This window comes from Archocentrus centrarchus, chromosome 21 (genome assembly GCF_007364275.1).
Source record: "Archocentrus centrarchus isolate MPI-CPG fArcCen1 chromosome 21, fArcCen1, whole genome shotgun sequence".
In the NCBI taxonomy this organism is placed as follows: Eukaryota; Metazoa; Chordata; class Actinopteri; order Cichliformes; family Cichlidae; genus Archocentrus; species Archocentrus centrarchus.
This window is the reverse complement of record NC_044366.1, coordinates 34,667,358-34,694,997: the sequence shown is the minus strand read 5'-3', so window position 1 is coordinate 34,694,997 and position 27,640 is coordinate 34,667,358. Positions and strand designations below refer to the sequence as shown.

Genomic DNA, 27,640 nt, shown 5'->3' with positions numbered 1-27,640 from the left:
ATGAAAGTGTTTGATTTGTTGAATACATGATGCGTGACAGTAGCTTCACTTGGATCCCAGATATCATCTTTAGAGATAACTGAAGTAAAGGACACTGAAACACGCTTTCAGACATGTGTGAATCATGCATCGTGTGGATGCTGAACTTAAAATGTGGCTTGAAGTGTAGCAGGTTTTGTAACACATTAAGTTGAGAATGTGATCTGTATTTCTTTTTTTTTTTCTGTTCCTACCAGGCCAGAAGTGTGAGTTCCAGGATGCCTACCTGTTGCTGAGTGAGAAGAAGATCTCCAGCGTTCAGAGTATTGTGCCAGCTCTGGAAATTGCCATCAGCACCGCGAGCCTCTGGTTATTGTGGCAGAGGATGTGGATGGAGAGGCTCTGAGCACCTTGGTTCTCAACAGGTATGTTGTGATTGCACCTCCCACCCCCACCTCGCACCAGCTAAAATGCATCTTGGGCACTGTCTTGACAGCATATTTTTCTTTGTTTCTTCCTGTTGATGTTCATGTGTGTCCTTAATATTACACACATTTAGCATGTAGCGCTGCTGTCTGTGAACAGTTGGTTGTTGAATATATTTCTTTAAAGGGTACCTGATTAAGTATGAAAATACTAAAACTAATACTGAAACTAACTAAAACTAAGCATAAAACCAAAAATAAAAACTAATAAAAACGAGCAAACCACTCTGAAAACTAATTAAAACTAACTCAATTAGAGAGAAAAAAAGTAAAAACTAACTAAAACTAAACTATAATGTAAAATCCAAGACTGTTATAACCCTGGTTACAACAGCAGTTGCTGCTAACACTAATATAGTATTGTATATTGTATTAGTGTTAGCAGTAGCTGCTAACACTAATACAATATACAATACTATAAGAACACAATATAAATACAATATACACAATATCAATATTATGTAAGTATAAATACTAAATACACACTATATTATGTAAAGATAAATGCTATATGCACAATATACTGCATACAACTGCATTAAGGTGGTTTGAGTTAAAGAGTGATTGCTGCTGAGAGGAAGCACTTCCTGCTGCTTTATCTACTCAGCGCAGGTCGACTCAACTCGGCACGGCTCGCCACGGTCTTGTTTTGTTTCCTCTGCACTTGAGTACCACTTCGGTGTGGATGGAGTCGATATAACAGTGGGCAGTAGTCTCTTGACATAATTTGTATGCGGCTCAAAACACAACACAACAATGGATGAGATAGAGGCAACCTAACTTAGCTAATGGCAGTTTAACCCCTTAATATCGTCATCATGTGTAAGTCCCCGTACAATGTTGTAATGGACGAAGGTTATCATTAAGTACCTATCCTGCCGAACATGTTGTAATGTTGGGTTGTGCTCAGTGTAGGGTTATTATAATTAATGAAAACGAACTAAATAACGAACTCTGAAATTGAAAAAACATTTTCGTGAACTGAAATAAATAAAAAAATATAATTAAAAGGGAAAAAACGATAACTAACTTAAACTGTATTGTGAGTTTACAAAACTAAAACTAACTGAAATTATAGATAAAATGACCTGCGTTTTCGTGTTTGTCATTTTATTTAAAAGCCTTGTGGACTGATATGAACTCACGCACATGTGCGCGCATGTGCGCTGGTCCGAAAAGTAAAGGCAGCGGCAGGCATTGGAGTTGTACTGGAAGTCAGATGTATAGATTGTGAAGAGGAACGGGGACAGGACAGCCCCTTGTGGAGCCCCTGTATTTGTTCGCAGCTTACTGGAGACACAGTTCCTCAGGTGAACATACTGTGGCCTGCAGTTTAAGTAGTCGATGGTCCAGGCAACCAGGGCTGCCTCTGCCTGCATCATCCTCCTCTTCTCTCCAAGCTGGATTGTGTTGAAGGCACTCGTAAAGTCAGAGAACATGATCCACACAGTATTTTTTATTTATTTAGTTTTATTTTTAGATTTGGACCTGTTCTGCCTCCACCTCTATGCTGCTATTTTATTTTTGCAACTCCATTTGTTGCATAGTTAATCCTTCCAAAAATGTATTTAAAAAATATCCCATGGAGATATCCCATTTATCTCCATTTATGCATCCTGGAATACATTAAAACCTGTGACACTGAAATGGACATATACCAGTGTATATGTAATATGAACAGATTTATGTAAAAACAAGTCCATGCTGAGCTGATGCTAGCCCGAAAGAAAGAAGAAATAGTTCAAAGCGTAATAGGACAGGTTTGACTGGAGGATTTATTTTTCATAGCAGCTATTCTGGCAAACAGCACAAGATAATTAATAGGTGTTTAACACCTAAAATAAACAGAACTTCAATTTGTGTCATTACTAACATCTGTGTTTACCTACTATTTCATCTCAAACTGGCTTCTTTGAAACAGATCTATGGTTGGTAAAGTTAATTTACACACAAAACACCTATAATTACAGTTTATGTTCTTTCCCCTAAATGCCCAGGTGTTATTCCTTTGGTTGTGTGTAACAGTGAGGTGTTAGTGTCTGAGACAGAGGGCACCAAGGTGTCCGTGAACAGCTGTGTGTGGGGAGAACTCTTTTTAAAATGTACAATGTTTCTGTGTCTCACATAAAAGCGCACTGATCATGTGTGATTTTAAACTTGCTTTTGTTTTGTTTTGTGTTGCCTCAAAAGCGCCACCATCACGCCAAAGAAAAACAACCCGGCCAATCTAAATGACTGCCGCCCCGTGGTACTCATTTGATGCTATAATTCCACAGCAGCTGGTGGAGAAGCTGAGGCTGCTGCACATGGACACTGGCATCTGCAACTGGGCCCTCAGCTTCCTGATGCAGTAGCAGCAGCCAGTCAGGGTGGGCAGTGGCGCGAAAAGTGGGTATGCACTATATGCAATGCGCACAAGGGGGCGCCAAAGCGATGAAGGGAAATTATTTCTCTAGTCGGCATTTTCTGCATTTAACAGCTGTGCATATGATATGATCAATAACAGAGGCGTGTTTGTGTGGGGAGAGGGGATTGGGGGGCAGGGGGAGGGGGAGGGTGGGCGACTAAAAATGTGCCCCTGAGGGTGGGAAAAAGAACATCCAGCTCCATCATGGTGAACACAGGGTTCCTTCAGGGCTGCGTCCTGAGCCCCCTCCTGTTCAGCCTGCTTTCCCATGACTGCACTTCCACCAATACCAACCATATCATTAAGTTCACAGATGACACAACTGTGGTGGGCCACATTAAGAATACCGATGAGGCTGCATACAGAATACAGAATGGAGGTGGAGCAGTTGATGTTGTGGTGCAGGTCCCACAACTTATTCCTTAACATAGTAAAAACAAAGGAGATGGTGATGGAGTTCAGGAAACCCGGCAGACATGCCTACAGTTCTCTGACCATCACCTCTGACCCTGTGGAGAGGGTCAGCAGTGCCAAGTGTCTCAGAGTCTACCTGGCAAAACAAAACCTTAAACACCAATACTACAGCCATCGCCAAGAAGTTTCCAACAGCAGTTCCTCCCATTTAGAAGAATGTCCACTGACCCACTGTCTACTTGACCACGTCCTACAGGGGGCGCCATTGAGAGTATTATGACCTACAGCCTCACCTCCTGGTTTGGCAGCTGAAACATCAGCTGAATAGGGTGGTGAAGAAGTGCCCCCCTCCCCTTGCTGCTGGACATCCACAGCGAACACTGCATCTGTAGGGTGTCACATATCCTAAAAGCCCCTTACCGCCCATCTCACAGCCTGTTCTCCCTGCTACCATGTGGGAGAAGGTTCAGGAGCATCAGCTGTAGATCCAGCAGACTTTTCAACAGCTTCTCACAGGCTGTGAGAGCGCTAAACACACTGACCAGACATTTGCACAATCTTAATTTCACTGTACAGCATATGCACTTCAACACTTAGGCTCTCACTACTCAGTATGAATGCAGCTAGCTGCTGGTCTTATTGCTGTTTTTATATCTTAGTATATTTATGTTTTAGGTAGATTGATTTTAACTTGATTTATACTGCTTTGCTCCAGGCAAAACAAACAAAATCTTGAATCGACGATAAGCAAAGGAGAGACATTTACTAATGTACTCAGAGTTGTTGCGTATGCAAACATTTTGAAAAAAAAAAAGAATAATTTTAAATATCTCTTGGACTTTGATAGTCAAAAATACGGCAGAAATTGTATCCTAACAAATTTCCCCAGCAGACCAAATAACAACAAAGAATGTGTAATACAGCCTATGAGTGAAAAGGTCGACCTATTGATAGCCTTATTATGCAAAAACAAGCAGGTTTCACCCTGTTTTCTCAGCCCACAGCGTAACCTGAGCCAACATCTCGTGACTTTATGCGCGTGCGAGCTCGTGCACGCGGACGCGATTACGCTTGCGTGACAAAGGGCGGGACCGGCCAATAAAAACACTCAATGGCCGCGGGTCGGCCAATGGTATGCGTGCTGGATAGAGGCGAGGGTTGGGCCGAACTACGAGTAGAGCTCCCTGTCAACTGGTGGGTATCGAGGGAGTGAACAAAGCCGTTAAAGAAGAAGGGAAGATGGCGAGGTACGGTCGGAACTTGCGGAAAGTAGCTGAGTGCATAAAACAGTTACCGTCCACAGCCGGCCGGGATATCCAGAGTAGAAGCAACGTAAGGTAAAGTGTTTGACTCTTCGAGCTGCTGTCTGAAACCGGACAGTGTAAAAGATGGACATATAGGTCGTTAATGAGCATTTACACCAAAGTTACTCACTTCTGGTAGGTGGCAGCAACACAAGGCACGGGTTGTTTCTTGTTTAACTCAAGAAACTTGTGTTTTATTGCGGCTAATTAACTCGGTAACGACATCTCTCTAGTAGGTAACATGTAGTGAAACAAGCACTCAAATGAAAGTAGTATTTATTAGACTGCCGGTGAAAAAGGAAATGTCCTACAGCCACGATGTTGCAGTAATGGGCAGCATAGCACATTACATAATTTAAATTTACTGAAGCTGATTTCAGGCCCTTTGCCCCCTGTAGACATGAGTAATTTTAAGACAATAATACACAAGAATTTATGAGTTTATTATAAATCGACATCATTAATTATAATTATGTTTGCGTAGTGGCTTTTTTTTTGTTTTTTGTTTTTTGCTTTTGCTTTCTACCACTGCTGACAGCGCAGCCAAATCGGTGACATGGAAACATTTACCTTAAAATCCCCATGACGAGGGTGCAGAAGCATCGTAATGATCAGTGAATGGACTGTTTTTTTTTTTTGTTTGTTTGTTTGTTTGTCACTACTATCGTTTCAGCAGTATAGTAAAAACAACATGCGGGTATAGCCTGAAACTCCAAAATAGTCATCAAATCACACGGTACTTTTTGGAAAGTGAAACCAACATCAGAACCGATCGCAGCTTTTCAACAGTTATAACGTCACCTAGGATGCGTACATCATATTAATTTGACATTATTTTACTGTTTGTCACTCATATGTGTTTTTACAATACTCTACTTTTTAACCTCAAAAGCTGACTGTATTAGAGTATATTCTAAACCATGCTGATTATTTATATGCTGCTTATTAACACTAAACAGGGTGACTTCTAGTGTTTCAAATGATTTGGCAAAGGCATATGTTTGCTTCTTTATATGATTCTTAAAGGAGACCTATTATGCTTATTTCCAGCTTGTTATTTTTAATTCTTGTTTTCTGTTAGAGTAGATTAAAATGATTCTAGTTTAAAAATAATCCTTATTTATCTTATATGGGCCTTAGTGCAACCCCCACGCTCATTCTCTATCTCAAACAAGCCATTTAATCTTCCACCCCCACCTCCTTTAAGTCATCCTTCTTCTGATTGAACGGTGGGTGGGTGTGGTTTCTATGCTCAGAGCCAGAGCTGTGACTGAGATGACTATATTGAGGCTGAAATTGTAAGAATAAGTTAAGATCAGTGTGAAGTCTTATCTTTAGGCTCATGGGGATTACTTGTACATACACTGACCTCATTATTTAAAATTTTGGTCATGTATATAATATGAGCGTCCGCCATTGTATATGACAGAAATTAAGGAAACGCTGAAAAGGTCCCTATATGATCATTTTCAAGATTCCCAGCTGATGTTTTTAGCACTGTGTTATCCTTACTCTCCAGGTTGTTAGTCAGATCACTAGAGAAATATGCCCATCTTCTGCCATCCTCCAATCACATGTGACTAATGTAGCAAATACAAAACATAGCCTAGCAATCAGTAATTGGTGTATTACTGATTAGCAATAGATAGAACATTGGTGGAAGCAGTACACCATTTATACAAAGTCTTCATAGTTAATGAAGTTAGTTAGTTAAGGCTATCAGTTTATTCCTGAACCATAGCAGATGAACATTCTATAGGAAGATTGAGCCTGTGTGAGCTGATTGAGTCTGGCTAGAGCTCTTCTTGTCTTTTTTAAAACGGTGTTCAATCAATGCATTGCCAGTCTTCCTCAGCACCTTGTTCCTTCTATACTCCCAATCATGATGTCCTTTTCTAATGACTGCTGTTTTCTGATGACATGTCTGAAATAGCAGAGTCGTAGCCTTGTTATTTGTCCTTCTAGTGACATGGTTGGCTTGATTTCTTCCAAGATTGATTTGTTGGTCCTTCTGTCTGTCTGTGATATTGATTAAATCCAGCTCCAACACCACATCTCCAAAGCATTTAGAAAGCATTGACTGTCTTGCAGTGCTCCTTTTGATTTCCAAGGTAGGCGTGGCCTCATTATTTATCATTGATCTTAGCAAATTAAAGTTCTTGACCATTTCTGTTTCATTGCTATCTATGTTGAAAGTAGCGCCATTGTAGTTTTAGTTATTGAGTAGTAGTCCCATGTTATGGCTTTCTTCTTTAACAGTATTCAGTAGGTTCTTCATGTCTTGGAAGCTGCTTGCTATCCAAGTGGTGTGATCCGCACATCTGTTAATATTTTGCCCCCCAATACACAATCCTTCTTTACTATCAGCAATGTCAGCATTCTGGAAGATCACTTCAGCGTATAGGTAGAACAGGAACAGCAATAGCATCATGTAACCCCACGTCCTACTCTGAACCATTCAGTGTCTCCATACTCAGTCCTGACAGTAGCTGCAGATACTTTGCATGCTATTGGTAATGCTTTATGTGTGCATGTATTTTTTATATGCATAGTATATGTATAGTTGCATAGTAAGTAGTACCTATGCTTCTCAAATGAATATATTTCAATATAATTCATTTTTATTAGAAGACCACTGCACACTCACAATGTACTATCTCATGTGCTGTAATTTAATAGACTGAACAGCAGTGATAGCATCACTCAGCTCATGTTAATGATATCTCTATGTTAGGCTAAACAAGATTACATTAGCTGCTACCATGAGCTTAACTAAAGAACATTAGCTGCTAAGTTAGCCAAAATAAGATAAGGTTTGCCTTTTACCTAACAAGATAAAGTTAGTCGCTATATTAGCCTTACCAAGAACACATTAAGTGAAGAGTTAGCCTAGAGGACTTAACTTTATCTAAAACATGGGTGGAAACAAGATAACTCTGGCTTATATGTTTATTCTTAACAAGGTAACATTACTTGGTACCTTAGCCTAAGCAAGAGAACAGTGCCTACTTATTCAAACTCAAACAAGACAATTCTAGCATCTACATTAGCTCAAACAAGTAAGAAAAAACAGTCATATTTTGTGTAAAAGTGGGAAATGTCAACTGGTGAGGGTAAAGCTAATCCAGAGTGTACAACTTTAAATATTCTTTCATGAACCCATTATCTTGTTTGATGTGGAATGATGTTCTGGTTGCACTCTGCTTTGCACCTTTGTGTAGTTGGATGTTATGTCTTTCCCCTTTTGCTCTGGCCCATTCTCAGCCTGTACCCTGGATTAATTTGGAGGTCAGGTGTATCATATTTCAGGTAGTAATGAATAGGCTCCTGTTGAAGGCCAGTAGGTGAACAGGAATTTGACGCAGTATGACATGGGTTGTGATTGGAATGGAAAACCTGTTTCATTTGAGAACAGGTTACAAATTGCCATACCCATGGGAATTGTATGTCTCCAAGCTCACTGAATGCTTATAATTGCTTGCATGTTTTTCTGACCATTGTGAGTCAGTCTTATTGCACACCTGAGCCACATACAGGCTTGTTTTTTGCTTCTCTTTCTGCAGCCTGTTCAGACTCAGCTTGTTGATTCTGAAAATCATTAGTGTTATTCGTATCAGGACAGCCTTATCAGTGTAGCTGTTTAAGCTGACAACAGCACAATTATTGTCACATCAAGATGTTTGAAAAAGCATTAAACTAATTGTAATTATTGATGTAGTATTGAACTGCTTTCTGTGTGGTATTACAGATGAGCTCGGTAGTCATGCTGGTGTCATCCTCTGGCAGGGTTACTGTGGAACATGGAGCCACAGCCGGGCATAACGGACCAATAAAACTCTCAGACACACTTCTCTAAGCAGTAGCCAATCAAAGTGCCTGTTACTCAGGCTGCTTATGCCTGAGTAACAGGATCTGAGCTGAGTTATATGCTGTGGTGAAGGTTATGAACTGGTTTGAGTCCTTCCATTCATGGTGTTAAGGGAGAACAGGGTCAGGGCTTTTCACCTGATCCTGCTCTGGAGCTGCAGCTAAACTTTGTCTTGATGAAGAATTAATCACTTGATAATAAATAGAGTTGATTAAAAAGTGAAGAAAATTGTTCAAAATCCAACCACCTCTCCACATATATTTGATTTACATTGATTATAACATTATAAATATAAGCTAATCCACACATTTTAGAAGCTGAAAGTAGAGATGATTTGATGTTGATCACTTCATACCTTACAAGTAATCAATCACCAGGCAATATAGCGTGATTATTTTAAAGGGTACCTATTATTCTTTTCTCTTTTTTGTCTTATATGTTGGTGGATGGTCACATTAGATATGGCTAAAGTTTCAGTGTATATACAATTAATATACATGCTCCCTGTTAATAAATTGCTCAGGCTTCAGACAGCTCTAAATACTCTGTTTCATGCACTTTCATTTTTTCTACTCTTGGATCTGTGTGATGTAATTAAGAGCAGATATCCAATATGGTGATCTCAGGCACACACCTGTTCTTCAGATATTTTGTTTATGAGGAGCAGTCAATGAAAAGAAAAGAGCTAAAAGGAATTAAAACAGCTTGTTTCAAACAGAGGATGAACTGTATGTGTAACTGTAAATGTAGAAGATATAAGGATTATTTTGAATGGTGATTTATTCATAGCTCCTCTAGCAGAGTCCAAGAATGAAAATATGAAGCTGGAAATGAGCAAAATAGGTCCACTTTAAGGCTGAACTAATTTTCAGATTTGTTTCTTATCACAATATGGCAACCTTTTTCATTTTTCAATTGTTTCACTGATGTTTATGACGAGTTGGAACAAGTTGAGGTATTCAGTCAGTGAGGTGTGAGATGATTTTAACAGCCTGAGAAAAAACCTTTTAAGTAATAAGATATGGGGGGATGTGTATGTAAAGGCTTAACTGTCTTCATTAAATGACTTGTTTTGTGTGACCAGAGTGTGTGCAGAGTGCCTCATAATGTTTAATTTACTACAAAGAAACACAGAAAATTCTAACGAAGAACTTGGAGCTTTTAAGAGATGGTGGCTCTTTAGTCATTCTAATCTGGTGATTAATTTTTCACTTGAGTAACTAAATACAAGGACATGGACAGCTGGAGACCCAATGGCTGAGTAGTTATTCCTCTTGTTCCTCTTCCTGATTACTCTTTGAAGTCCACTCGAACTCGGCCACCTGGGGCACATGTGTAGTTGTAATGTAAATTCTCTGTGGACAAGTCACACTGACGTCCACACGGATCCTCGCTTTCACTGTCCGATGACAAAATTTACGTTACTCAGACCTGAGCGGACCCTGGTGGACTCACAGACGGGAAAAGTATAATTGAAGCTTAGGCCAGTAAATCTAAAGCAGTTTGAAAAGATGATCTCTGTGATTATTTTAACCCAGGATAGTGCCTCACCATGGTTACAGTTAGACCACTGTGTACCATCATTGTGTATATAAATGCACTGTTATTATCAGTGACTTCTTTCTCTGTAAATTAACCATATCCACTGAATCAGAGCTGCTAATTAGCTGTTGTTCGTGGTCTCTTAATTGTCTTTTAATTAAAAATCATTGGAGACTTGTAGCTTAACTCAATTAAAACCAGTTCTTTAGGAGCTTTTGAAGCTTGAATATCAATTAGTAGTTTTCTTGTGCTCAGTATGTGTCAGGATGTTGGTAAAATAGGTGTACAGAGGGCCATAGACAGGCAAAGTCTGCCCTCCCCCCTCCTCTCCGAGTATTCGTGGAATTCCTCTTATGTGTAACTTAGCCAAACCCTAAACATTCACCCGTTTTCTGTAATGTCTGCCCCCGGGCCAAACAGAGCACAGTTCCTGTAATCAGCTGTGTTTTCAGGTATATAAACCAGCACAAGTCGCTCAGCAGCACAGTAATCTAGGTGTCCAAAGCTTATAATAAAATCCGTACCCTTGAACTTGTTTCATAACTGCCATCTGCATATTTGTGACTTGTTTTATTGGAGTGACAAATGCTTGGCAGGCGTTGCAAGCGTCCTCTCCCCAGAATAAAGGCATATGTTGTGGCACGTCACTGTGTTTTAAGTTTACAGGTATTACAGGATAATTATCGGCTGGTTTTATGCTGGTGTAGATCAGGACTTCCTGTCCTGCTTAGCATTTAAGAGTGGCGGCACAAATATTAAGACAACTTTTTGGCTCCTTCCTGTGACCCAGACAGTTCCTGTTAGAAATCTATTTATGCTGAAACCTCCTGGAACAGAAACTGCAGGGCGCGAGTTCCACCTGAAACCTTTCTGTAGTGCCGACGGTGTGATAGTTTTTTATTACCCTCGTGCTTTAATCAGCTCTCTTATAACCACAACCTGTGACACTCCAGTCAACTGGCCACCATGAGAACGGAAGCACTAAGTCCCTGCTGACTTTATCCCCTGACAGTTGACTTATTTAAACAGGATAACTGCTTCCTGAGTAAAGAGAGAAAGGCATTTGGTGTGTTTCATAAAGCTCAGAGGCTGCTCACTGACAGTCATCAGTGGTCAATAGTGGCCCCAGATTTTTAGGGTAAAACCTGAACTTTTTGGATGAGAAACAGCAATTTTTCAGGTTGAATGTTAGAAAGGAACTAAAAACATTTTTTGATTCCCTGAACAAGAGCTACTGGAACAGTTTCACAATACAAGATGGAGAGAAGGAAACAGTTGTCTCTCAGTCTGGCATTTGAAGCTGAAAGGAAAGAAATGTTAGTTTGTCCTTATATGGCTGTATAGCTTTGTATTAGGGAGGGTACAGTATGGTGCTTACCATAATGTATTGCATTGTTTGCATGATATGTGGTTCGCTGAGCAAGAGTCACTAGGAAGAAGAAGAAGTTTGGACCCACAGTAAGAAGACTGCAGACCACATTTATGATGAATATAGTACTGGTAGAGTTAAACCTCTCCATTTTTATTTGTTATATGGGGAAAAACAACTTGTCCCAGGTTTGATTGGTTAGCTGATTTTTCAGCTTGAGCTGAAACAAAAGATGTGGAAACAGAGTTAGACCCCAGTTAACCCCAGTGTGTGTGATCATACATTCAAGTCAGCGGACCAGTTCTCCTCTCATGTTTTATGCAAATGTTTAAGGATCAGATAACCTTTTGGGATTTTAAAGGGTAACATTGATATTATCCATCCATCCATCCATCCATCCATCCATCCATCCATCCATCCATCCATTCATTTTCTTCTGCTTAACCAATTCAGGGTGATGGGGGAGCTGGAGCCAATCCCAGCTGGCATAGGGTGAGAGGCAGGGTACACCCTGGACAGGAGCCTGATATTATGGTTTCTTAAATTTACATTCTTACCTTTGTGATGTGACTGCATGTCAGTACATAAGAGGCACGAGCTGGGGATACTTAATAGATACTTCCCACTGCAGGCGGCAGAGACCAGAAGCAGACACAACATCTGTTGTGTAAAAAGGAATTTATTGCATAATGACATGTCAGTGTTGTGTCAAAACTTGCTTGTGCTGGCCATTCTCTGATTTCTCTTGTGTTGGTCTGCAATCAAATCAAAGAAACTTTCTGTAGTTTGAACAAGAAGAGATCGATCGGCCCTGGTCTCCTCTGATTTGTGAGAGTTGTTACATTGTTGCTGATCCTCACTCTGCGTTTTTGTTGTTTGTTTTTGTGATCAGATACCTGTCATCATGCGGGATCCTGATGATGCGTGTGCATCCCCTGCTGGGTGCAGCCATGCCGGGGCGTGCCATCGTGCTGCCTTCACGCAGCTTCTTCAACCTTGCGGATTCCTTCTCCAAGAGAAAGGAGTACTCCGAGAGACGCATCATTGGGTAAGTCTGGTTTTACTCACAGTGTTTCTGTGATTTTTGTCTCAAGGCACATTTGGGCAGGATTCTTTTCTCAGGAGGAGGTGTCTGCAGTGACAAACGTGTATGTAGAGAAACTGAGAGCTCATTCAGTTCTCTCTTGCATTTTTTCCAGCCCGGAGTGCCGTATTTAACCACTTAAAGTATCTGAAATACATTCGTACCTCCTATTTGTATTGCACCCGTGGATGTTCTGGTGTCTTTGATTATATTACTCTGACACTGCTGAAAAATTAAAAGTAGTTTCTCAAGCAAGCTTTAATTAGGGATGGAGAAACTAATTCAGCCATCAGAATGGTATGCCTACAGGCTTTCTAATTCCTTCCATCATTGTCATGATTCATAGCACACCTGAGTCACATGCAAGGCCTTTGACTTCAGCTTCTACACTGTGCTCTGACTCACAGATTACAAAACAGCTGAAAAACATGTTTACACCTATTTTTCCCACACAGTAACTCAATCAGGTATCAGTAAGTGATGACAGAACTGGACCTATGAACACAATCATTAATGTTGCGGACAGATAAAATCTTAATATCATCAGTACTTGTCTTTATCTAATCTGACTTTCTGTTTGGGTTGTCCTGCTGAATTTTCATGTCCGTTACAGATGAGATGAACCCACATAGCTACAAGTTTGTAAATTGTAACTCCAAAAACATGGATTACACTCGCTTCATATGAGTACGTCACTAGTTTTTTAGCATCCTGCCATCTACTGTGACATCTTCAAGGTCTTATTTTTGTATTAATTGCAGACCGCTACACTATAACCCTAAACACTGTGATATATATATATATATATATATATATATATATATATATATATATATATATATATATATATATATATATATATATATATATATATATGCCCATGAAACATCAACTGAGTGTGATATTATTGACTAATATCATATGACATCATAGACGTGTCAGTGTGCATGCAGCGGGGTCAGCTGCTCTGTAATGCTTTGTGTTCCAGTGAGTGTTTGGAGTACCTCAGTGTCTGTACCCTGTGCGTGTGTGTGACGCACTGAATGTCCTCCTGTGCTCCTCAGAGAGGTCATAATCACTAAATCTGCTTGTATAAATAGACACGGGCACTGGTCGCTATTTTCCTTCAGCTGGACGGCCAGAATTATGTAACAGTGGTGTTCAAGACTCTTTACCTGTCTGTCATTCAACTCCTCCTGCTTTTGTGTTGTATGCTTTACTACTCTTGTTTTGCCCTCATTCCACCATTTCTTACTGAACTAGTTGAGCCTTTTCTGAGTCATCAGTGTTATATTGTGGCCAGTGTCTTGTCACACAGTTGCTGACCTTCATCTGCTTCCCAAAGTGCAGCTTTGCATTAACGTACTCGCTCTCCTTTCCCTGCTTCCGTGTCCTTGCAGGTATTCCATGCAGGAGATCTATGACGTGGTGGCTGGGGTGGAGGACTACCGCCTCTTTGTTCCCTGGTGCAAGAAGTCTGAGGTGGTGTTCAAGAGATCGGGCTTCTGCAAGGCCAAACTAACCGTGGGCTTCCCCCCTGTAGTGGAAAACTACACCTCTCTTGTCACTACAGTACGCCCCCACCTGGTCAAGGTAAGGTACTGCTTCAAGCTCATGTTAAATCACAGTGTGTTACAAGAACTGTATTGCGGGAATTGTTAGAAAACACAGAGATGATAAAATAGGAAAAAACCCACCATCTAAAAGAATATGAAATTGGTATGTCATTTAGATAGACTTCTCAAATCAAGCTGGATTAAATATAAAGTCAGAATACTGGCTTTGATTTAATAATAGCGAATGAAGATGGAAGATGGAGCCTATCCCAGCTGACATGGGGCAAGAGGAAGGGTACACCCTGTGCAGGCTAACAGAGAGACAGACAACCACTCACATTCATGCCTATGGGCAATTTAGGTGCCGTTTACACGAAGCCGTTTTCACTGGAAACGGTGTCCTTTTGATGCGTGTCAGCCTTTCGTTTACATGATGGCGTTTCAGAAACGATCCGCGTTTACACGATGACATGTGAAACGATGGAAACGATGAAAACGATGTAGTTCCCATGCCAGGCCACAAGTTGGCGTTGGTTTTCTCTTTGCAAAGTTTGTTTATGCAAGACGCGCATGCGTGGAGTGACACAGTAGTAGTGTGGCAAATTGTTCATGACTTACAGAACGGCCAATGTGAGAAGTTTTGTGTGGACTGACGATGAGGTTGGATCGCTGGTGCACACAACGCTGAGTTACAAAATGGTAAAAACACAAGAAAAGCATAAGAAGCACTCGTGAATCCGCGAGTACTGTTTATCAATTTGCACGTGCGCGAAAAACTGTGGCCGTCGCAACCATAGTGCGCATGTGCGAGTCGAGCATTTTCAAATCACCCTGGTTTCAAGTGTTTACACGAGAACGCAAGCCGGTGCGTTTCTGAAACACTTCGTTTTCACTCTGTTGTCGTGTAAACGCAAGGCCGAAACGCCGTTTCAAAATGAAAACGGTCTCATGTAAACGGCACCTTAGAGTGACCAATTAACCTAACCCCACTAACTGCATGTCTTTGGACTGTGAGAGGAAACCCACACTGACACAGGGAGAACATGCAGACTCTACACAGCGGGAGGCCTGGGCCAAGGTGGAATCGAACCCAGACCTTCTAGATGTTATTCCATCTTTGAGGCAGCAATGCTAACCACCACACCACCGTGCTTTGTGAAAATCATCCTAAATTTGAAGAAAAGCCCGTTTGTCTACTTTTGCAGCATTGTCTAAAATCACAGTCACAGAGACGTGAAGGCCGACACAAATAGCTGAATAACAAATGAAAAAAGAGGAGACAGTACCTGCCCCTCTCTCACCTCAGCTAAGCTGAACAAACAAAGGCTGAGCCGGGTGTGAATGTCATCAGGAGATAACACTCAGACGGCACCTCTCTGAGGTCTGAAAGGTGTGAGAGACCTTTGCAACACTATCTGCTCCTATCAGCGAGGCATGTGGTTATCAGCCAAATTACAACTCTGTAAAATGTAGAGAATGCAACGATTTGCAAACCATCAAACTGTAACCGATTTAAAATCATCCAGGTTAGAGGGAGAAGCAGTTGACATAATTCCTGGGTGTGAGAGCTTAGCCTGATAAGCCCTGTTTACACAAGAATGTTTTCAGTGTCCAGTCCCTGAAAACGGTACAACGTGAAAACGGTTCCAGACTGAAGTGTTTCCGACAACATTTTCAACATCTCTCGTGTTTCCGTGTGAATGGCGATTGTTTTTAAAAAGTTTCTGTGTGAACGCGTTTTCAAAAACAGTAAAACAACACCGTTTCTGCTGGATGGTTCTCGTGTAAACGGGGCTTTAATGTCATCCAAGTCGAAACAGGTTCTTCTTGAAGCCTGGAATCAGGTGTACAGTTCAGCTTGAAATCCTTTTTACTCAGTTTGGCTGCTCCTAATGTGTTTGCAGTGTTTTCTGGGGTATAAAGTCACAGTCATTGCGCTAAACGAGAAATTCATAAATGCAGCCTCTCTCTTGTTGCTGACTGCATTATACTTGTACATTGTTGCTTTTCAGGCGTCATGTTCAAATGGTAAACTGTTCAACCACTTAGAGACGATGTGGCGTTTCAGCCCCGGCCTTCCTGGGTACCCTCGGACCTGCACTGTGGATTTTGCTGTAAGTACAAGCAGCTTGCAGCAGGGACACGTACTGTAAGATGTCCGGTATGTGAGGCTATGCTTTGTGTCCCGCTCTGTGATCATGTGTTGGTTATTCCACATGACTCAGCTTGGCATATCTGTGGTGTTGGTTTTCTCTCTGGATCGGTTTCATACAGTCACACACAGATCTCTGACGTGTTTGTAGTGGGAAACTCAGCTGCTATCTTTATCCTCTCCTCCTCAGATCTCCTTTGAATTTCGCTCCCTCATCCACTCCCCGCTCGCTCACGTCTTCTTCGACGAGGTGGTGAAGCAGATGGTTTCTGCGTTCGAGCGCCGTGCCTCCACCATATACGGAGCTGAGACACCCATCCCGCGCGAGCTCATGTTCCACGAGGTCCACCACACGTAGCGACAGCCACGCTCTGCTGCACAAACACAGACACACAAACAACAGCGCCACAGAGCCTGAAGAGAGACCACCTGTGTTCTAACTGAAAGTGCCTTTCTCACAACAATGAAACCATTTCCTGTGTCAGATTTTAAAGCTGGTGTGGATCCTCCAGCTGATTTTCACCTTGGTGCTAATGCAGGCTCCTGTTTCAGACTTTCATCTGGTTGTGAAACTGAGCTTGCAGGTCAAATGGAGGCCCCCGCGGTGCGTCAGTCCAGTGCGTCATCACTTCTGTACACATTAGCTATAGTGATGTCCCCGCACCAGAGCACACACTGAACGCAACTGAAAACAGAGACAAAGCAGTGATGAGCTGCAATAAACAGAGTTTATTCAGATATTTTAGATATTTACTTTTGCACACAGATTCTCTAACTTTGCATTTATCTGCACCTTACAGTCTGAAACATAAAGATATTCAGTTTCACACAAGACCAAGAAAATAAGGAAGTTGTGGATTATTCAAAAAGCTGCTGAATCCATCATCTTTAAGTAGCTGTGTTTCCACCACATGGACCAGTGTAGGTTAAGTTCCAGTTTTACTCCGAGAAATGTCCCTGCTCACAAGTACAGGAACTTTAGAGGCGGGGTTTCTAGTTAGAAGCATTTCTGATTGGTTGGAGTACTTATCTTCTAAATTACCACCACCTGTTGGACTGCAGTTTGTTGTATAGTCTAATGTAAAAGCAGCTGTCACCTTTTCATAATTGGAGTAATTAACTGCTTACCAGTATGAAGGAACAGTTTACTTCCTGAAACTAAAAGTTCTGGATACTTTCAGTGGAAAAGCAGCTTTAGAAAGGAAAAAAGGTGTGCTGGTTGCAACTTCTTGAATGGTATTTTTTTGTGTGTGTCAAAACTGATTGTGAAACTGAAGATTTTTCTGGTCTTGGACTGTCGGTCGGACGTTTGAAGACATTGCAATGCACTGTGGGAAAATACACAGGGCATTTCTCAGTTTACTGGCAGAAGGATTATGAAAGAACTCATTTATTGTGGCTAGATGGCCCTTTTTTATTTAAACAGCAGATATAGCAGCTTAGTCTGCTAATGAGGACCACTTGAACATTTCTCACCCTTTGTGGTTCTTTGAGTACAACAGAAACACAAATGCAGCTTCATTTATCTTCCAAACACAGAGACAAAGAGCTTTAGACCAACACTATAAAATAAAAACAGGAAGAAATTCATTGAATGTATAGCAAAATTAGATTTAAAGAATAATATAGAACAAAAGAAAATAAAACACAAATAGAAAAAAGGTCACAGTGAGAGAGGTAATGCAGGATGTAGTGAAGCCAAAGGAAAGTAACAATTGGTGGAAGGTTCAAGGAAGCACAAGGTTACATTGTCCCCATACCAGAAAGCTTTTCTGCCTTCCAAATTGCACTTTACTGAAGTACATAGTGTTGCATGTAGCGTGCATACAGCTGGGAAATACTGTGACATAACATTGCACCTTGAACTTTGACCCGCTTCTGTATCTAGCACATGGGATTGTAGGCTTACATATTCCTTACTGCATCTGGATAGAGTAGAACATCTGGTTATTTTTGCATTTAGGTGATGGACTCCATGCTCATATGGTAGCATGTGTAATGCAACGCACCCACTGCAGTCAGAACCAACACCACTGAAATCCCACAGTTCTTTGTACCAAAGGTAGAGCAGAGTCCAGGTGCCTTTCTGCTTCACGTGCCCCTGACGGCACAAATCCTGCTAAAAAAACATCACCACTTTTAACACAAACTCCTACAGTCTCAAAACAAACCAACACATTGAACTGGGTATGAAAGGCCAGCAGATTAGACACTCACAGGAAGAGGGATGTCCAACATGTCTGCTGATAGACCGAGCTGCTGCTGTTTAGCTGCTTTATTTTTAGTGTGGATGGACACAGGCCTTCCACCATTATTAAATGAGCCATTCTCGACAATTAGACAGCAGTGGGTAGAATTATTATTTTTGGGGGGGGGGGGTAAGTGTGCCGTAGCAGCATTGTGGTTTAGTGTTGCTAAATGATGCAGGCAAGCAAGTGTGTAAAACCCACTGCTGATGTGAGGGCGCAAAGTGGCTGCTTGGCAGAGAAGCCAAGAGCCCGTATGTATGAGACTAATGAGCATGAGTTTGGGGTGTAGTGCTGTGTTTGATTTATTCCTTTTGTTCCTGCAGTTTAGCTGGCTTGCAGCTGAGGATTTTTGAGATTAAAACAAGCTTTCTTTTTGGCACTAGAGGTTATCATGTTTGAAAAAAATACTGTTACTAACCAAAATGTCTTGGATGTTTTGGTTAGTCAAATTTCTGGGATGTCAGTGAGATTGAGTGGACAGTGATTGACCACAGCTCCTTGTTGGCCTCTCAAAGTATCCGCAGTCTAAATGAATGAGTTTTACAGTCATTTAGTGTGGCCCTACATGAATGTATTACCACAGACAAATCACCCCCCTGTACAGCTGGTATGAATGGAGAAACTATAGAGAACAAAAAAATGTTTTTTGCACCAAGCTGTAAACATGTTTATTTCTGTTGTAAAGATGAATTTGGGAGCCTGAGAGGATTGACTCCCTTTTGACACCAGTCTCAAGTGGCCACTAGAGGAACTGCAGTGTTTGGCATTTCAGCATTGGCTTCATTCATCACCCCCACCACTTTATTGGCTACCTCCGTATATGGTCATACATTTGTGTCATATCTGACCTCTGACTGATGTCAAAGTGGTTGCTCCTTCAGTGCTGACTCCGCACAATTAAAAATAAACATGAGTGAAAACAGCAGTGAGGCGAGGACTTCAGATTTATGGAAAAGCTGGAAGAAACTTAAACCCTGCACACGTGTGCTCGCTCAGGCGAGTGATGTCAGTGTTGCTTTTCTTCACATTTCAATTAATCATGAATGTAAACTGTGTCCCACCAGCAACATGGAAAAGTGAACCTTTCAGTTCTCAAAGGTTTATTCAGTGGTGTGTGGTCCTGCAAGATTGTGTGTGTGTGTGTTTATATAAGAATTATTTAAAGTCAACTTAATTTGGGCTGAATTAGCAGTGATATATTTTATATTCAAATCCAAATTGATAAAAAGGGAATTGGCTAAAAGGGAATAAAATTGTGCTGCAAGACTTTCTGTTGATCATCAAATAAAACACTGAGAAAGTGGAGAAAGGAAGACACTAGCTCTGCTAAATGCCAAATAAAGACGAGAAATCAAATGTTTAAATTCATGAAACACATTTAGAAAATGTATTATGATCATTATTATTATTATTATCAAACAGCTAATGGACATTTTGAAACAATATTCAGTCAGAAGACATTTGACACACATTTGTTGGGAGTACAACCAGCATGTATGAGTTTGATAAATGGGGCCTCAGATCCGGATGTTTCAGCGATGATTCCACCTGTCCAACACACAGCACCCACAGAGTGCCTCCAGGCCTGCTGGCAACATATTTATCTTTATTTGTAAAGGAACAATATACTCATTTTATCATATTTATTACTAAGTTTCAGTGTAAATGAAAACACCTCACTCTGGGAGCCCCTCGTTAGCATTTATAAGCAGTATTCCTAATAGAATGTAATTTTACCCCGCTGGGAGGACTCTTCCATAAGCGTTACTGTGTCATCATTATGTTTATTCACCGCCCTGCATTTGCCTTCTGTCTGCTTATTATTAACTGCTTTTACTGGTTATAAATGCTAACTAAGGGTGCTTCATGTGAAGTTTAAAGTGTGTAAATATTAGTTTTAAGATCACTTTAGAAAGAGCTATACACTGCTGTATGATTATGGATTTGTGTCAGCCTGTTTCATGCGATGTGGAAAGGAGGTTTTGTTTGTGTTTATAAACATGGACCGACTGCATGATTTATAAAGTATTTTTTCTAAAAAACAAACTATGGTTGTCTTGTGTGTGTCCCCCGCCCCCCAGGTTATGACTGGACAGAAATAGGGTCATCATGTGAGCAGTGAGAATAGACCTGCCCCCACTGTGAAGCATCTGAACAGTCTGTCATGCACTTTGGAAATGTCACTGCAGGGAAAGGGCAAAGCAGAATCTGAACTCTCCTCTGTGCTTTGGAAGCAAACGTCAATCACTGGGACCATTTGAAAGAACTGGAAATATTATCACTGTGTCATCACTCTGCAGGTCATTTTAAATACAGTTGGCCTATTCATACAGTTGCAATATGTTTTAAATGGTGGATCCTCATGAAACAAGGCCAGAGTTTCCAAAACTGAGGTCAGCATATGTCAAAGTAATCCACAGCTCAAACAGTGGCAGCAGTAAATCAGTGACATGGATTTGCTGCCACTGTTGGAGGGTGATGCCACAGCCTGCTGTGTAATTAAGTACCGGACCACACCATGTGTGACCACATACCTACACTCAGCTGAGTTGTGGCTTGTTTGGAAGGCAAGTTTACATGCATTAGTCAACTGTGAGTGAGTGAGTACATAATCAAATGTTAAACTGAGGTTATGGATAGATTATCTGTCTCTCAGCCTCATCTCTCTCCGTGTCTCCCTAGCTAACGTCAGACACTACACATCTCTTGCATTTCTCTACTCGCTTCCTGGATCCTGCTTTTTTCACTTTTCCCTTCTTGGTTGTTCTTTCTGTCTCACATACACAAACCTGTTCCCTGGCTTGATGGTAGAGCAGCAACTTAATAACCAGTTACAGGAGAGATATGCCCAAAGGTATTTACTGTTTTACATAATTGGTTCCACTGTTTCACAATAGAAGCGTTGTTAAGAAATGGAGCTTTTCTGTCCACTAAAAGTAGAGTGCTTTTCATTTCAAATGGATGCAGGGAGCAGTGAGTCTGTAAGAACTGTAACACAACAGGATTTGATTGACAGTAATGAATGGTAGCAACTGGCCTCTTTATATGGACAATGTCTATACCAACATGTAAAAAACTATTTGGACTTTTTTGATGAGACTGTTGTTCACTTAAAAAAAACAAAAATTTTTTTTAATAAATACATACATATTAAAAATATCTCCATGGAACTCCCCTAACCTGCCCCAGAGGCGCTTAAGCAGGTGACTGAACTCCTTTTGCTCGACATCCAGCTGAGGAGACGATCAGGAAAAGGTGAGTACTGGTATCATCTATATTAACACACACGTGTTTAAACTGTGCTACACAAAGCTTAGGTTTACAAGACAAATAATTATAAGTTGTGAACAGTTCTGATTGAGGTTTTCTTTGTGACAATTAGGATGGCAGGTCCCAAAATATCAAGTAAACTCGATAAAGAATGCCCATTAACTTCCAGTATGAATCATTTATAAACTAGTGTAAGTACAGCTATATCTAACTATCACAGCACACAATGCACCAACAAAAACTAATATTTTGTTATAGATGAAACATTATCTAGACAATGCTGAAAGTAAATGAGATGGGGTAAGGGAGTGGGTAAGATAGGAAGAGGGTGACAGATGCTCTGCTGGTGCCAGCCCCCGTTCTTTATTCTTCTATGCTGTCCTTTCTTTTTCTCAGGCATTATTTCGTCTTCACTCCTGGGTATTCTCCTTCTCGTCTTCTTTTCTCTCACTGTTTTCCTCACCTTTGTCTGCCTTTCTCTTTTGTTCTGTATGTTCCTTTCTTTGCTTGTCTTTTTCCTCCTTTTCTGAAGAAGCTCTTCTTGAGGCCTGCTGACTTTCTTTCTATTTTATTTTCGAGGAGGGCAGTCTGCTCCAGTAGAGATACGTCCTTGACCACCTTCATCTCCTTGATTGTGGAGTAAAGTGCAGCTCTTAGTCCCAGCACGACTGCGCTGTGAGGAACCTGGGTAGCGTAGTGCTGGTAGGTCACAGCAGCTGGCCAATAACTGATTTGGACCACAATAGGCAGCACCAGTCTGATTTGGGGCATGTAAAATGCACATAATCACCAGTCATTCATGATCATAGAGTCTTAAAGCCTTAGAAATGGCCTTGTAACCATTTCTAAGTTAAGGGACAATTACTTTTTCCCACAGGGGCAGGTAGGTTAAACGAATTAAAGTTGCCTAGTAATGGTACTGTGGATACTGTAGCGTTGTAACAATCTCTTATTTTAGTATTACATATTCACAACTATAAGTGCACATGGCACCAGGACACCCTAGGTCGCAGGTCGATGATCGATTTTGTAATCGTATCATCAGATCTGCGGCCGTATGTTCTGGACACTCGGGTGAAGAGAGGAGCTGAGCTGTCAACTGATCACCACCTGGTGGTGAGTTGGATCAGGTGGCGGGGGAAGATGCTGGACAGGCCTGGCACACCTAAACGTATTGTGAGGGTGCGCTGGGAACGCCTGGCAGAAGCCCCAGTCCGGGAGATCTTCAACTCCCACCTCCGGCAGAACTTCGACAGCATTCCGAGGGAGGCTGAGGACATTGAGTCCGAATGGACCATGTTCCGCACCTCCATTGTTGAGGCTGCTGCTCAGAGCTGTGGCTGCAAGGTGGTTGGTGCCTGTCGTGGTGGTAACCCCCGAACCAGATGGTGGTCACCGGAGGTGAAGGGAGCCATCAAGCTGAAGAAAGAGTCTTATCGGGCTTGGTTAGCCTGTGGGACTCCGGAGGCAGCTGACAGGTATCGACAGGCCAAGCAGAATGCAGCTCGGGTAGTGGCCAAAGCAAAAACTCGAGTGTGGGAGGAGTTCGGTGAGGCTATGGAAAAAGACTTTCGGACGGCATCGAAGCGATTCTGGCAAACCGTCAGGCGACTCAGGAGGGGAAAGCAGTGCTTCACTCACACTGTTTATAGTGCGGGGGGGGTGCTGCTGACTTCAACTGAGGCTATAGTCGGACGGTGGAAGGAATACTTCGAGGACCTTCTGAATCCCACTGACACGCCTTCTGTAGTGGAAGCAGAGTCTGGGGATGAGGGGGATGACTTGACCATCACTGGGGGTGAGGTCACTGAGGTAGTTAAACAACTCCTTGGTGGCAGAGCCCCTGGGGTGGACGAGATTCGCCCTGAGTTCCTGAAGGCTCTGGATGTTGTAGGGCTGTCTTGGTTGACACGCCTCTGCAACATCGCGTGGAGATCTGGGGCAGTGCCATTGGATTGGCAGACCGGGGTGGTGGTCCCCATCTTTAAGAAGGGAGACCGGAGGGTGTGCTCCAACTTTCGGGGGATCACACTCCTCAGCCTCCCCGGTAAGGTCTATGCCAGGGTGCTGGAAAGGAGGGTGCGTCCGTTAGTCGAACCTCGGATTCAGGAGGAACAATGCGGTTTTCGTCCTGGTCGTGGAACGCTGGACCAGCTCTTTATCCTCTCAAGGATATTCGAGTGTGCGTGGGAGTTTGCCCAACCAGTCTACATGTGCTTTGTGGACTTGGAGAAGGCATTCGACCGTGTTCCTCGGGGTGTTCTTTGGGAGGTTCTGCGGGAGTATGGGGTGTCTGGCCCATTGTTGCGGGCCATTCAGTCCTTGTACAACCACAGTGAGAGCTTGGTCCGTATAGCCGGTAATAAGTCGGATTAGTTTCCTGTGGGTGTTGGACTCCGTCAGGGCTGCCCTTTGTCACCGATTCTGTTCATAATTTTTATGGACAGAATTTCTAGGCGTAGCCAGGTGGCGGAAGGCTTCTTCCTTGGTGGCCTCAGAGTCTCATCTCTGCTTTTTGCAGATGATGCGGTTCTGTTGGCTTCATCAGGGGGGGGCCTCCAGCTCGCAGTGGAACGGTTCGCAGCCGAGTGTGAAGCGGCTGGCATGAGAATCAGCACCTCTAAGTCTGAGGCCATGGTCCTCAGCCGGAAAAGGGTGGAGTGCCATCTCCGGCTCAGGAACGAGTTCTTGCCTCAAGTGGAGGAGTTTAAGTATCTCGGGGTCTTGTTCACGAGTGATGGGAGAAGGGAACGGGAGATCGACAGGCGGATCGGGGCTGCTTCTGCAGTGATGCGGACGCTGCACCGGTCCGTCGTGGTGAAGAGGGAGCTTAGCGTAAAAGCGAAGCTCTCGATTTACCGGTCGATCTACGTTCCTACCCTCACCTATGGTCACGAGCTTTGGGTAGTGACCGAAAGAATAAGATCGCGAATACAAGCGGCAGAAATGAGTTTCCTTCGAAGGGTGGCTGGCCTTTCCCTTAGAGATAAGGTGAGGAGTGCGGCCATCCGGGAGGGGCTCAGAGTAGAGCCGCTGCTCCTCCACATCGAAAGGAGCCAGTTGAGGTGGCTTGGGCATCTGATTAGGATGCCTCCTGGCCGCCTCCTGGGTGAGGTGTTCCGGGCATGTCCCACCGGGAAGAGGCCCCGTGGTAGACCCAGGACACGCTGGAGAGATTATGTATCTCGGCTGGCCTGGGAACGCCTTGGGGTCCCTCCGGATGAGCTGGAGGAGGTGGCTGGGGAGAGGGAAGCCTGGGCTTCTCTGCTTAGGCTTCTGCCCCCGCGACCCGGCCCCGGATAAGCGGAAGAAAATGGATGGATGGATATTCACAACTAATATTTTTGTAGTAGTCTGTCTTCTGCAGCTTTGCTTATACTGTGCAGACAGTAACAGGTAAATGTCCTCTCTGTGTCCTGTCCTGGATGTTTTATATATCCTCAGAGGCCTGTAGAAGCTGCTGCAGAAGGCCTTTCATTCACATCTGCACCACTCGCTGAATCAATGTAAGTTTAGTCAATTATTTGGGTTCTCTATCACTGCTGTGTATACTGTCATTATTATTATTATTTTATTATGTTGCTATTGTTGTTATCACAGTTGAACTTTGTTACTAATTACAGTAAATGTAACTCAGAGTTAAACAGTGAGCATTGCTGCATGTTTGAATACAGCTACAAGTCAGGCAACAAGTAGCAGCACGGGGGTTCAACTCACCTAGGGCAGCAAAATGGCTAGAGCCGGCTCTAATCTGCACCCCGTGTGTAGAAAAGATTAAAGAATAATTGGACAAATTGTAGAAGCAGGACATAAACTAAATTTCAGAAGCCTGGAAAGGCAAACCGAAGGTGGGTTACAGCAAGGCTATGATGAAAGTGAAATTATAGAGGCAGTCATCCAGTCCATCACACCTGAAGTCAAACTAAAAAGGTATTTGGACAGCAGACACAATCTCACACTTACCTCTCTAACACAAGTCATCAAGACACGTTTCATTGAGAAAGCTGCCACAGAACTGTACCATTCACTTACCCATGCTGCTCAAGAGCAAAAAAGAAACCTCTGTCCAGTTCCTGATCCCTACTACAAAAAGTGCTCTTTGCATCTGAGAGAGAAAAAAGATGGTCTGAACTATAACCCTGAACTCATACAGACTCAGTTCCTGCAGTGATTATTAACAGGACTGCAAGATGATGCTGTGTGTGCATGCGAATATCGAGCCTTACCTGCATGATCCAGCTGTGTCAGATGAAGTTCTACTGGAGAACATTAGTGCAGCCTACAGTGTACGGCGAGAATAAAAAGGTAAACTGTCATCCGGTGAAAACAATTCACTCATTTCTGACTGACAAAGCCATTTGGCTAAATGGTGAAATGTTTTCACACAATGCAGCTAGCTGCCTGGATGACTGAGAATCTTCATTAAACCAACCCTACGAAAAGCAGACTCATACGTAAAGAAATCAATAAGCTAAAGAAATGGATCATATTGAGATGGCTCAAACATGGGCCCAAACTCTGCCTCATGGACGAACTCCTGGAGTTGAATTCTTATCCGTGACTGCTTTGGTGGAGCGAGTCTCCTCGTGGCTGGAGCTAATCTGAGCAAGAAGTGTGTTGTGTCATCCCTCCGGGCTCCCTCCTTCTCTCTCTCTACCTCCTTGACTTCCTTCCTCTTCAAATACTCCTCCAACATCTCATCACTACTCTTCCTCTGTGCCTTGCCTAGTCTGGGTGTCACTGCAGTCCCCTCTCCTGCACTCTCTGCCTGATCATATAGCTCACCTGCTGCTTCTGTCTCTGTCTCCTCCTCATCCCGGCCATGTAGATTGCTCTATGTGGCCAGGATGAGGAGGAGACATAATCTTTCTCACTGTAGCGTGATGGACTGCAGACCGCAGAGCAGCTAACTGCCAAAACATCTACTTTCATAGGTGTGCTCACAATTTGTGGTGAGCAGTTAATCAAGTGTATTTGACTATCAGCTCCTGGCTGTCACTTTCCCACTTAACTGGGGTGGAAAATTAAGGATATACTTATCCTGCATTTTAGCTTTGTTTAATAAATAATGACACAGTCTAATGTCACGCTGTTAATTTGAACTTGGATTTAAAGAAGTTTATAACCTGAAAAAGACCAGAGGATTTTTTTTATAATATCCTGACATGTAAAACCTTTGAACTGAAAGCAGATGTTTTTCTTTTTTCACATGAGTTTGTATCTGTGGCAGCGTCAAGCTTCAGCACTGCATCGATCCAACTTTTGTTTTGTTTTGTTTTTCTGGCTGCAGAAAGGATCATGCCCCTCCACAGTGAACACCTGATGGTTAACGTGGGGTCTGCAAGCTGAACTGGTGACAACACACGGTTTAAGTTCCAGCTTCATGAACATCATGTCCATGTGTGACTCCATCCCATCCTGAGTACGCTCTTCAGTCATACCTGGACTCTGACACTCTTGATCAGCCAGGCAAGTGGCTACTTTTTTCATGTTTGTGCAACACACCATGGATTTTATTCATATTTATATGGACACATACTGTTTTAAAGAAGATCTCAACACTGCCATACCTGCATACTGGATGAGTAATTGGATCAGTTAAATGTTTTTCACAAAAATGTGGAAATGCAAAAAGTTTTTGAAAGGTTAACAGTGTGTCTCTGTGTGCATTGGGCTCGATCTGTTATTTTCTTCTCAATTAACCATAAGCAGTTGTCGGTTGTAAAATGTAAGCCAGCCAGCTGTAATTTCTTATGTGTTGTAGCTGCCAGTAATTTACCATAAAACAGGATTTTTTTACACTATATATATGAAAACATTTACACAGACACTTTCATTTTTTTTTATTATTTTAAATTTGGTCTCAGTGGCCTAAAGATCATATTCATATACAACCAAAGGTGATTCAGCAAATATGTTTTAAATGTCACAAAGTGATACCTCACTTTGTGACAGTGTAAT

At 42.3% G+C, this 27,640-nt stretch overlaps 1 protein-coding gene and 1 long non-coding RNA gene across 3 annotated transcripts; both read left to right on the top strand.

Moving 5' to 3' along the window:
• The first annotated feature begins 4,467 nt into the window (after positions 1-4,467).
• Positions 4,468-20,455, top strand: coq10b (coenzyme Q10B). The gene is made up of 5 exons (XM_030757737.1): positions 4,468-4,622; positions 12,261-12,416; positions 13,853-14,045; positions 16,021-16,122; positions 16,351-20,455. The coding sequence occupies exons 1-5, from the start codon at positions 4,525-4,527 to the stop codon at positions 16,516-16,518; spliced, it is 717 nt and encodes a 238-aa protein (XP_030613597.1). The 5' UTR covers positions 4,468-4,524; the 3' UTR covers positions 16,519-20,455.
• A 241-nt stretch (positions 20,456-20,696) lies between these two features.
• LOC115800404 (uncharacterized) lies at positions 20,697-27,254 on the top strand. 2 transcript variants are annotated; one of them, XR_004021671.1, is made up of 3 exons: positions 20,697-20,709; positions 25,124-25,185; positions 26,970-27,254. It is a non-coding gene; the product is annotated as an uncharacterized LOC115800404 (long non-coding RNA). The 2 variants fall into 2 exon arrangements; XR_004021670.1 differs by lacking the exon at positions 20,697-20,709 and adding an exon at positions 22,263-22,381.
• Positions 27,255-27,640: the final 386 nt, after the last annotated feature.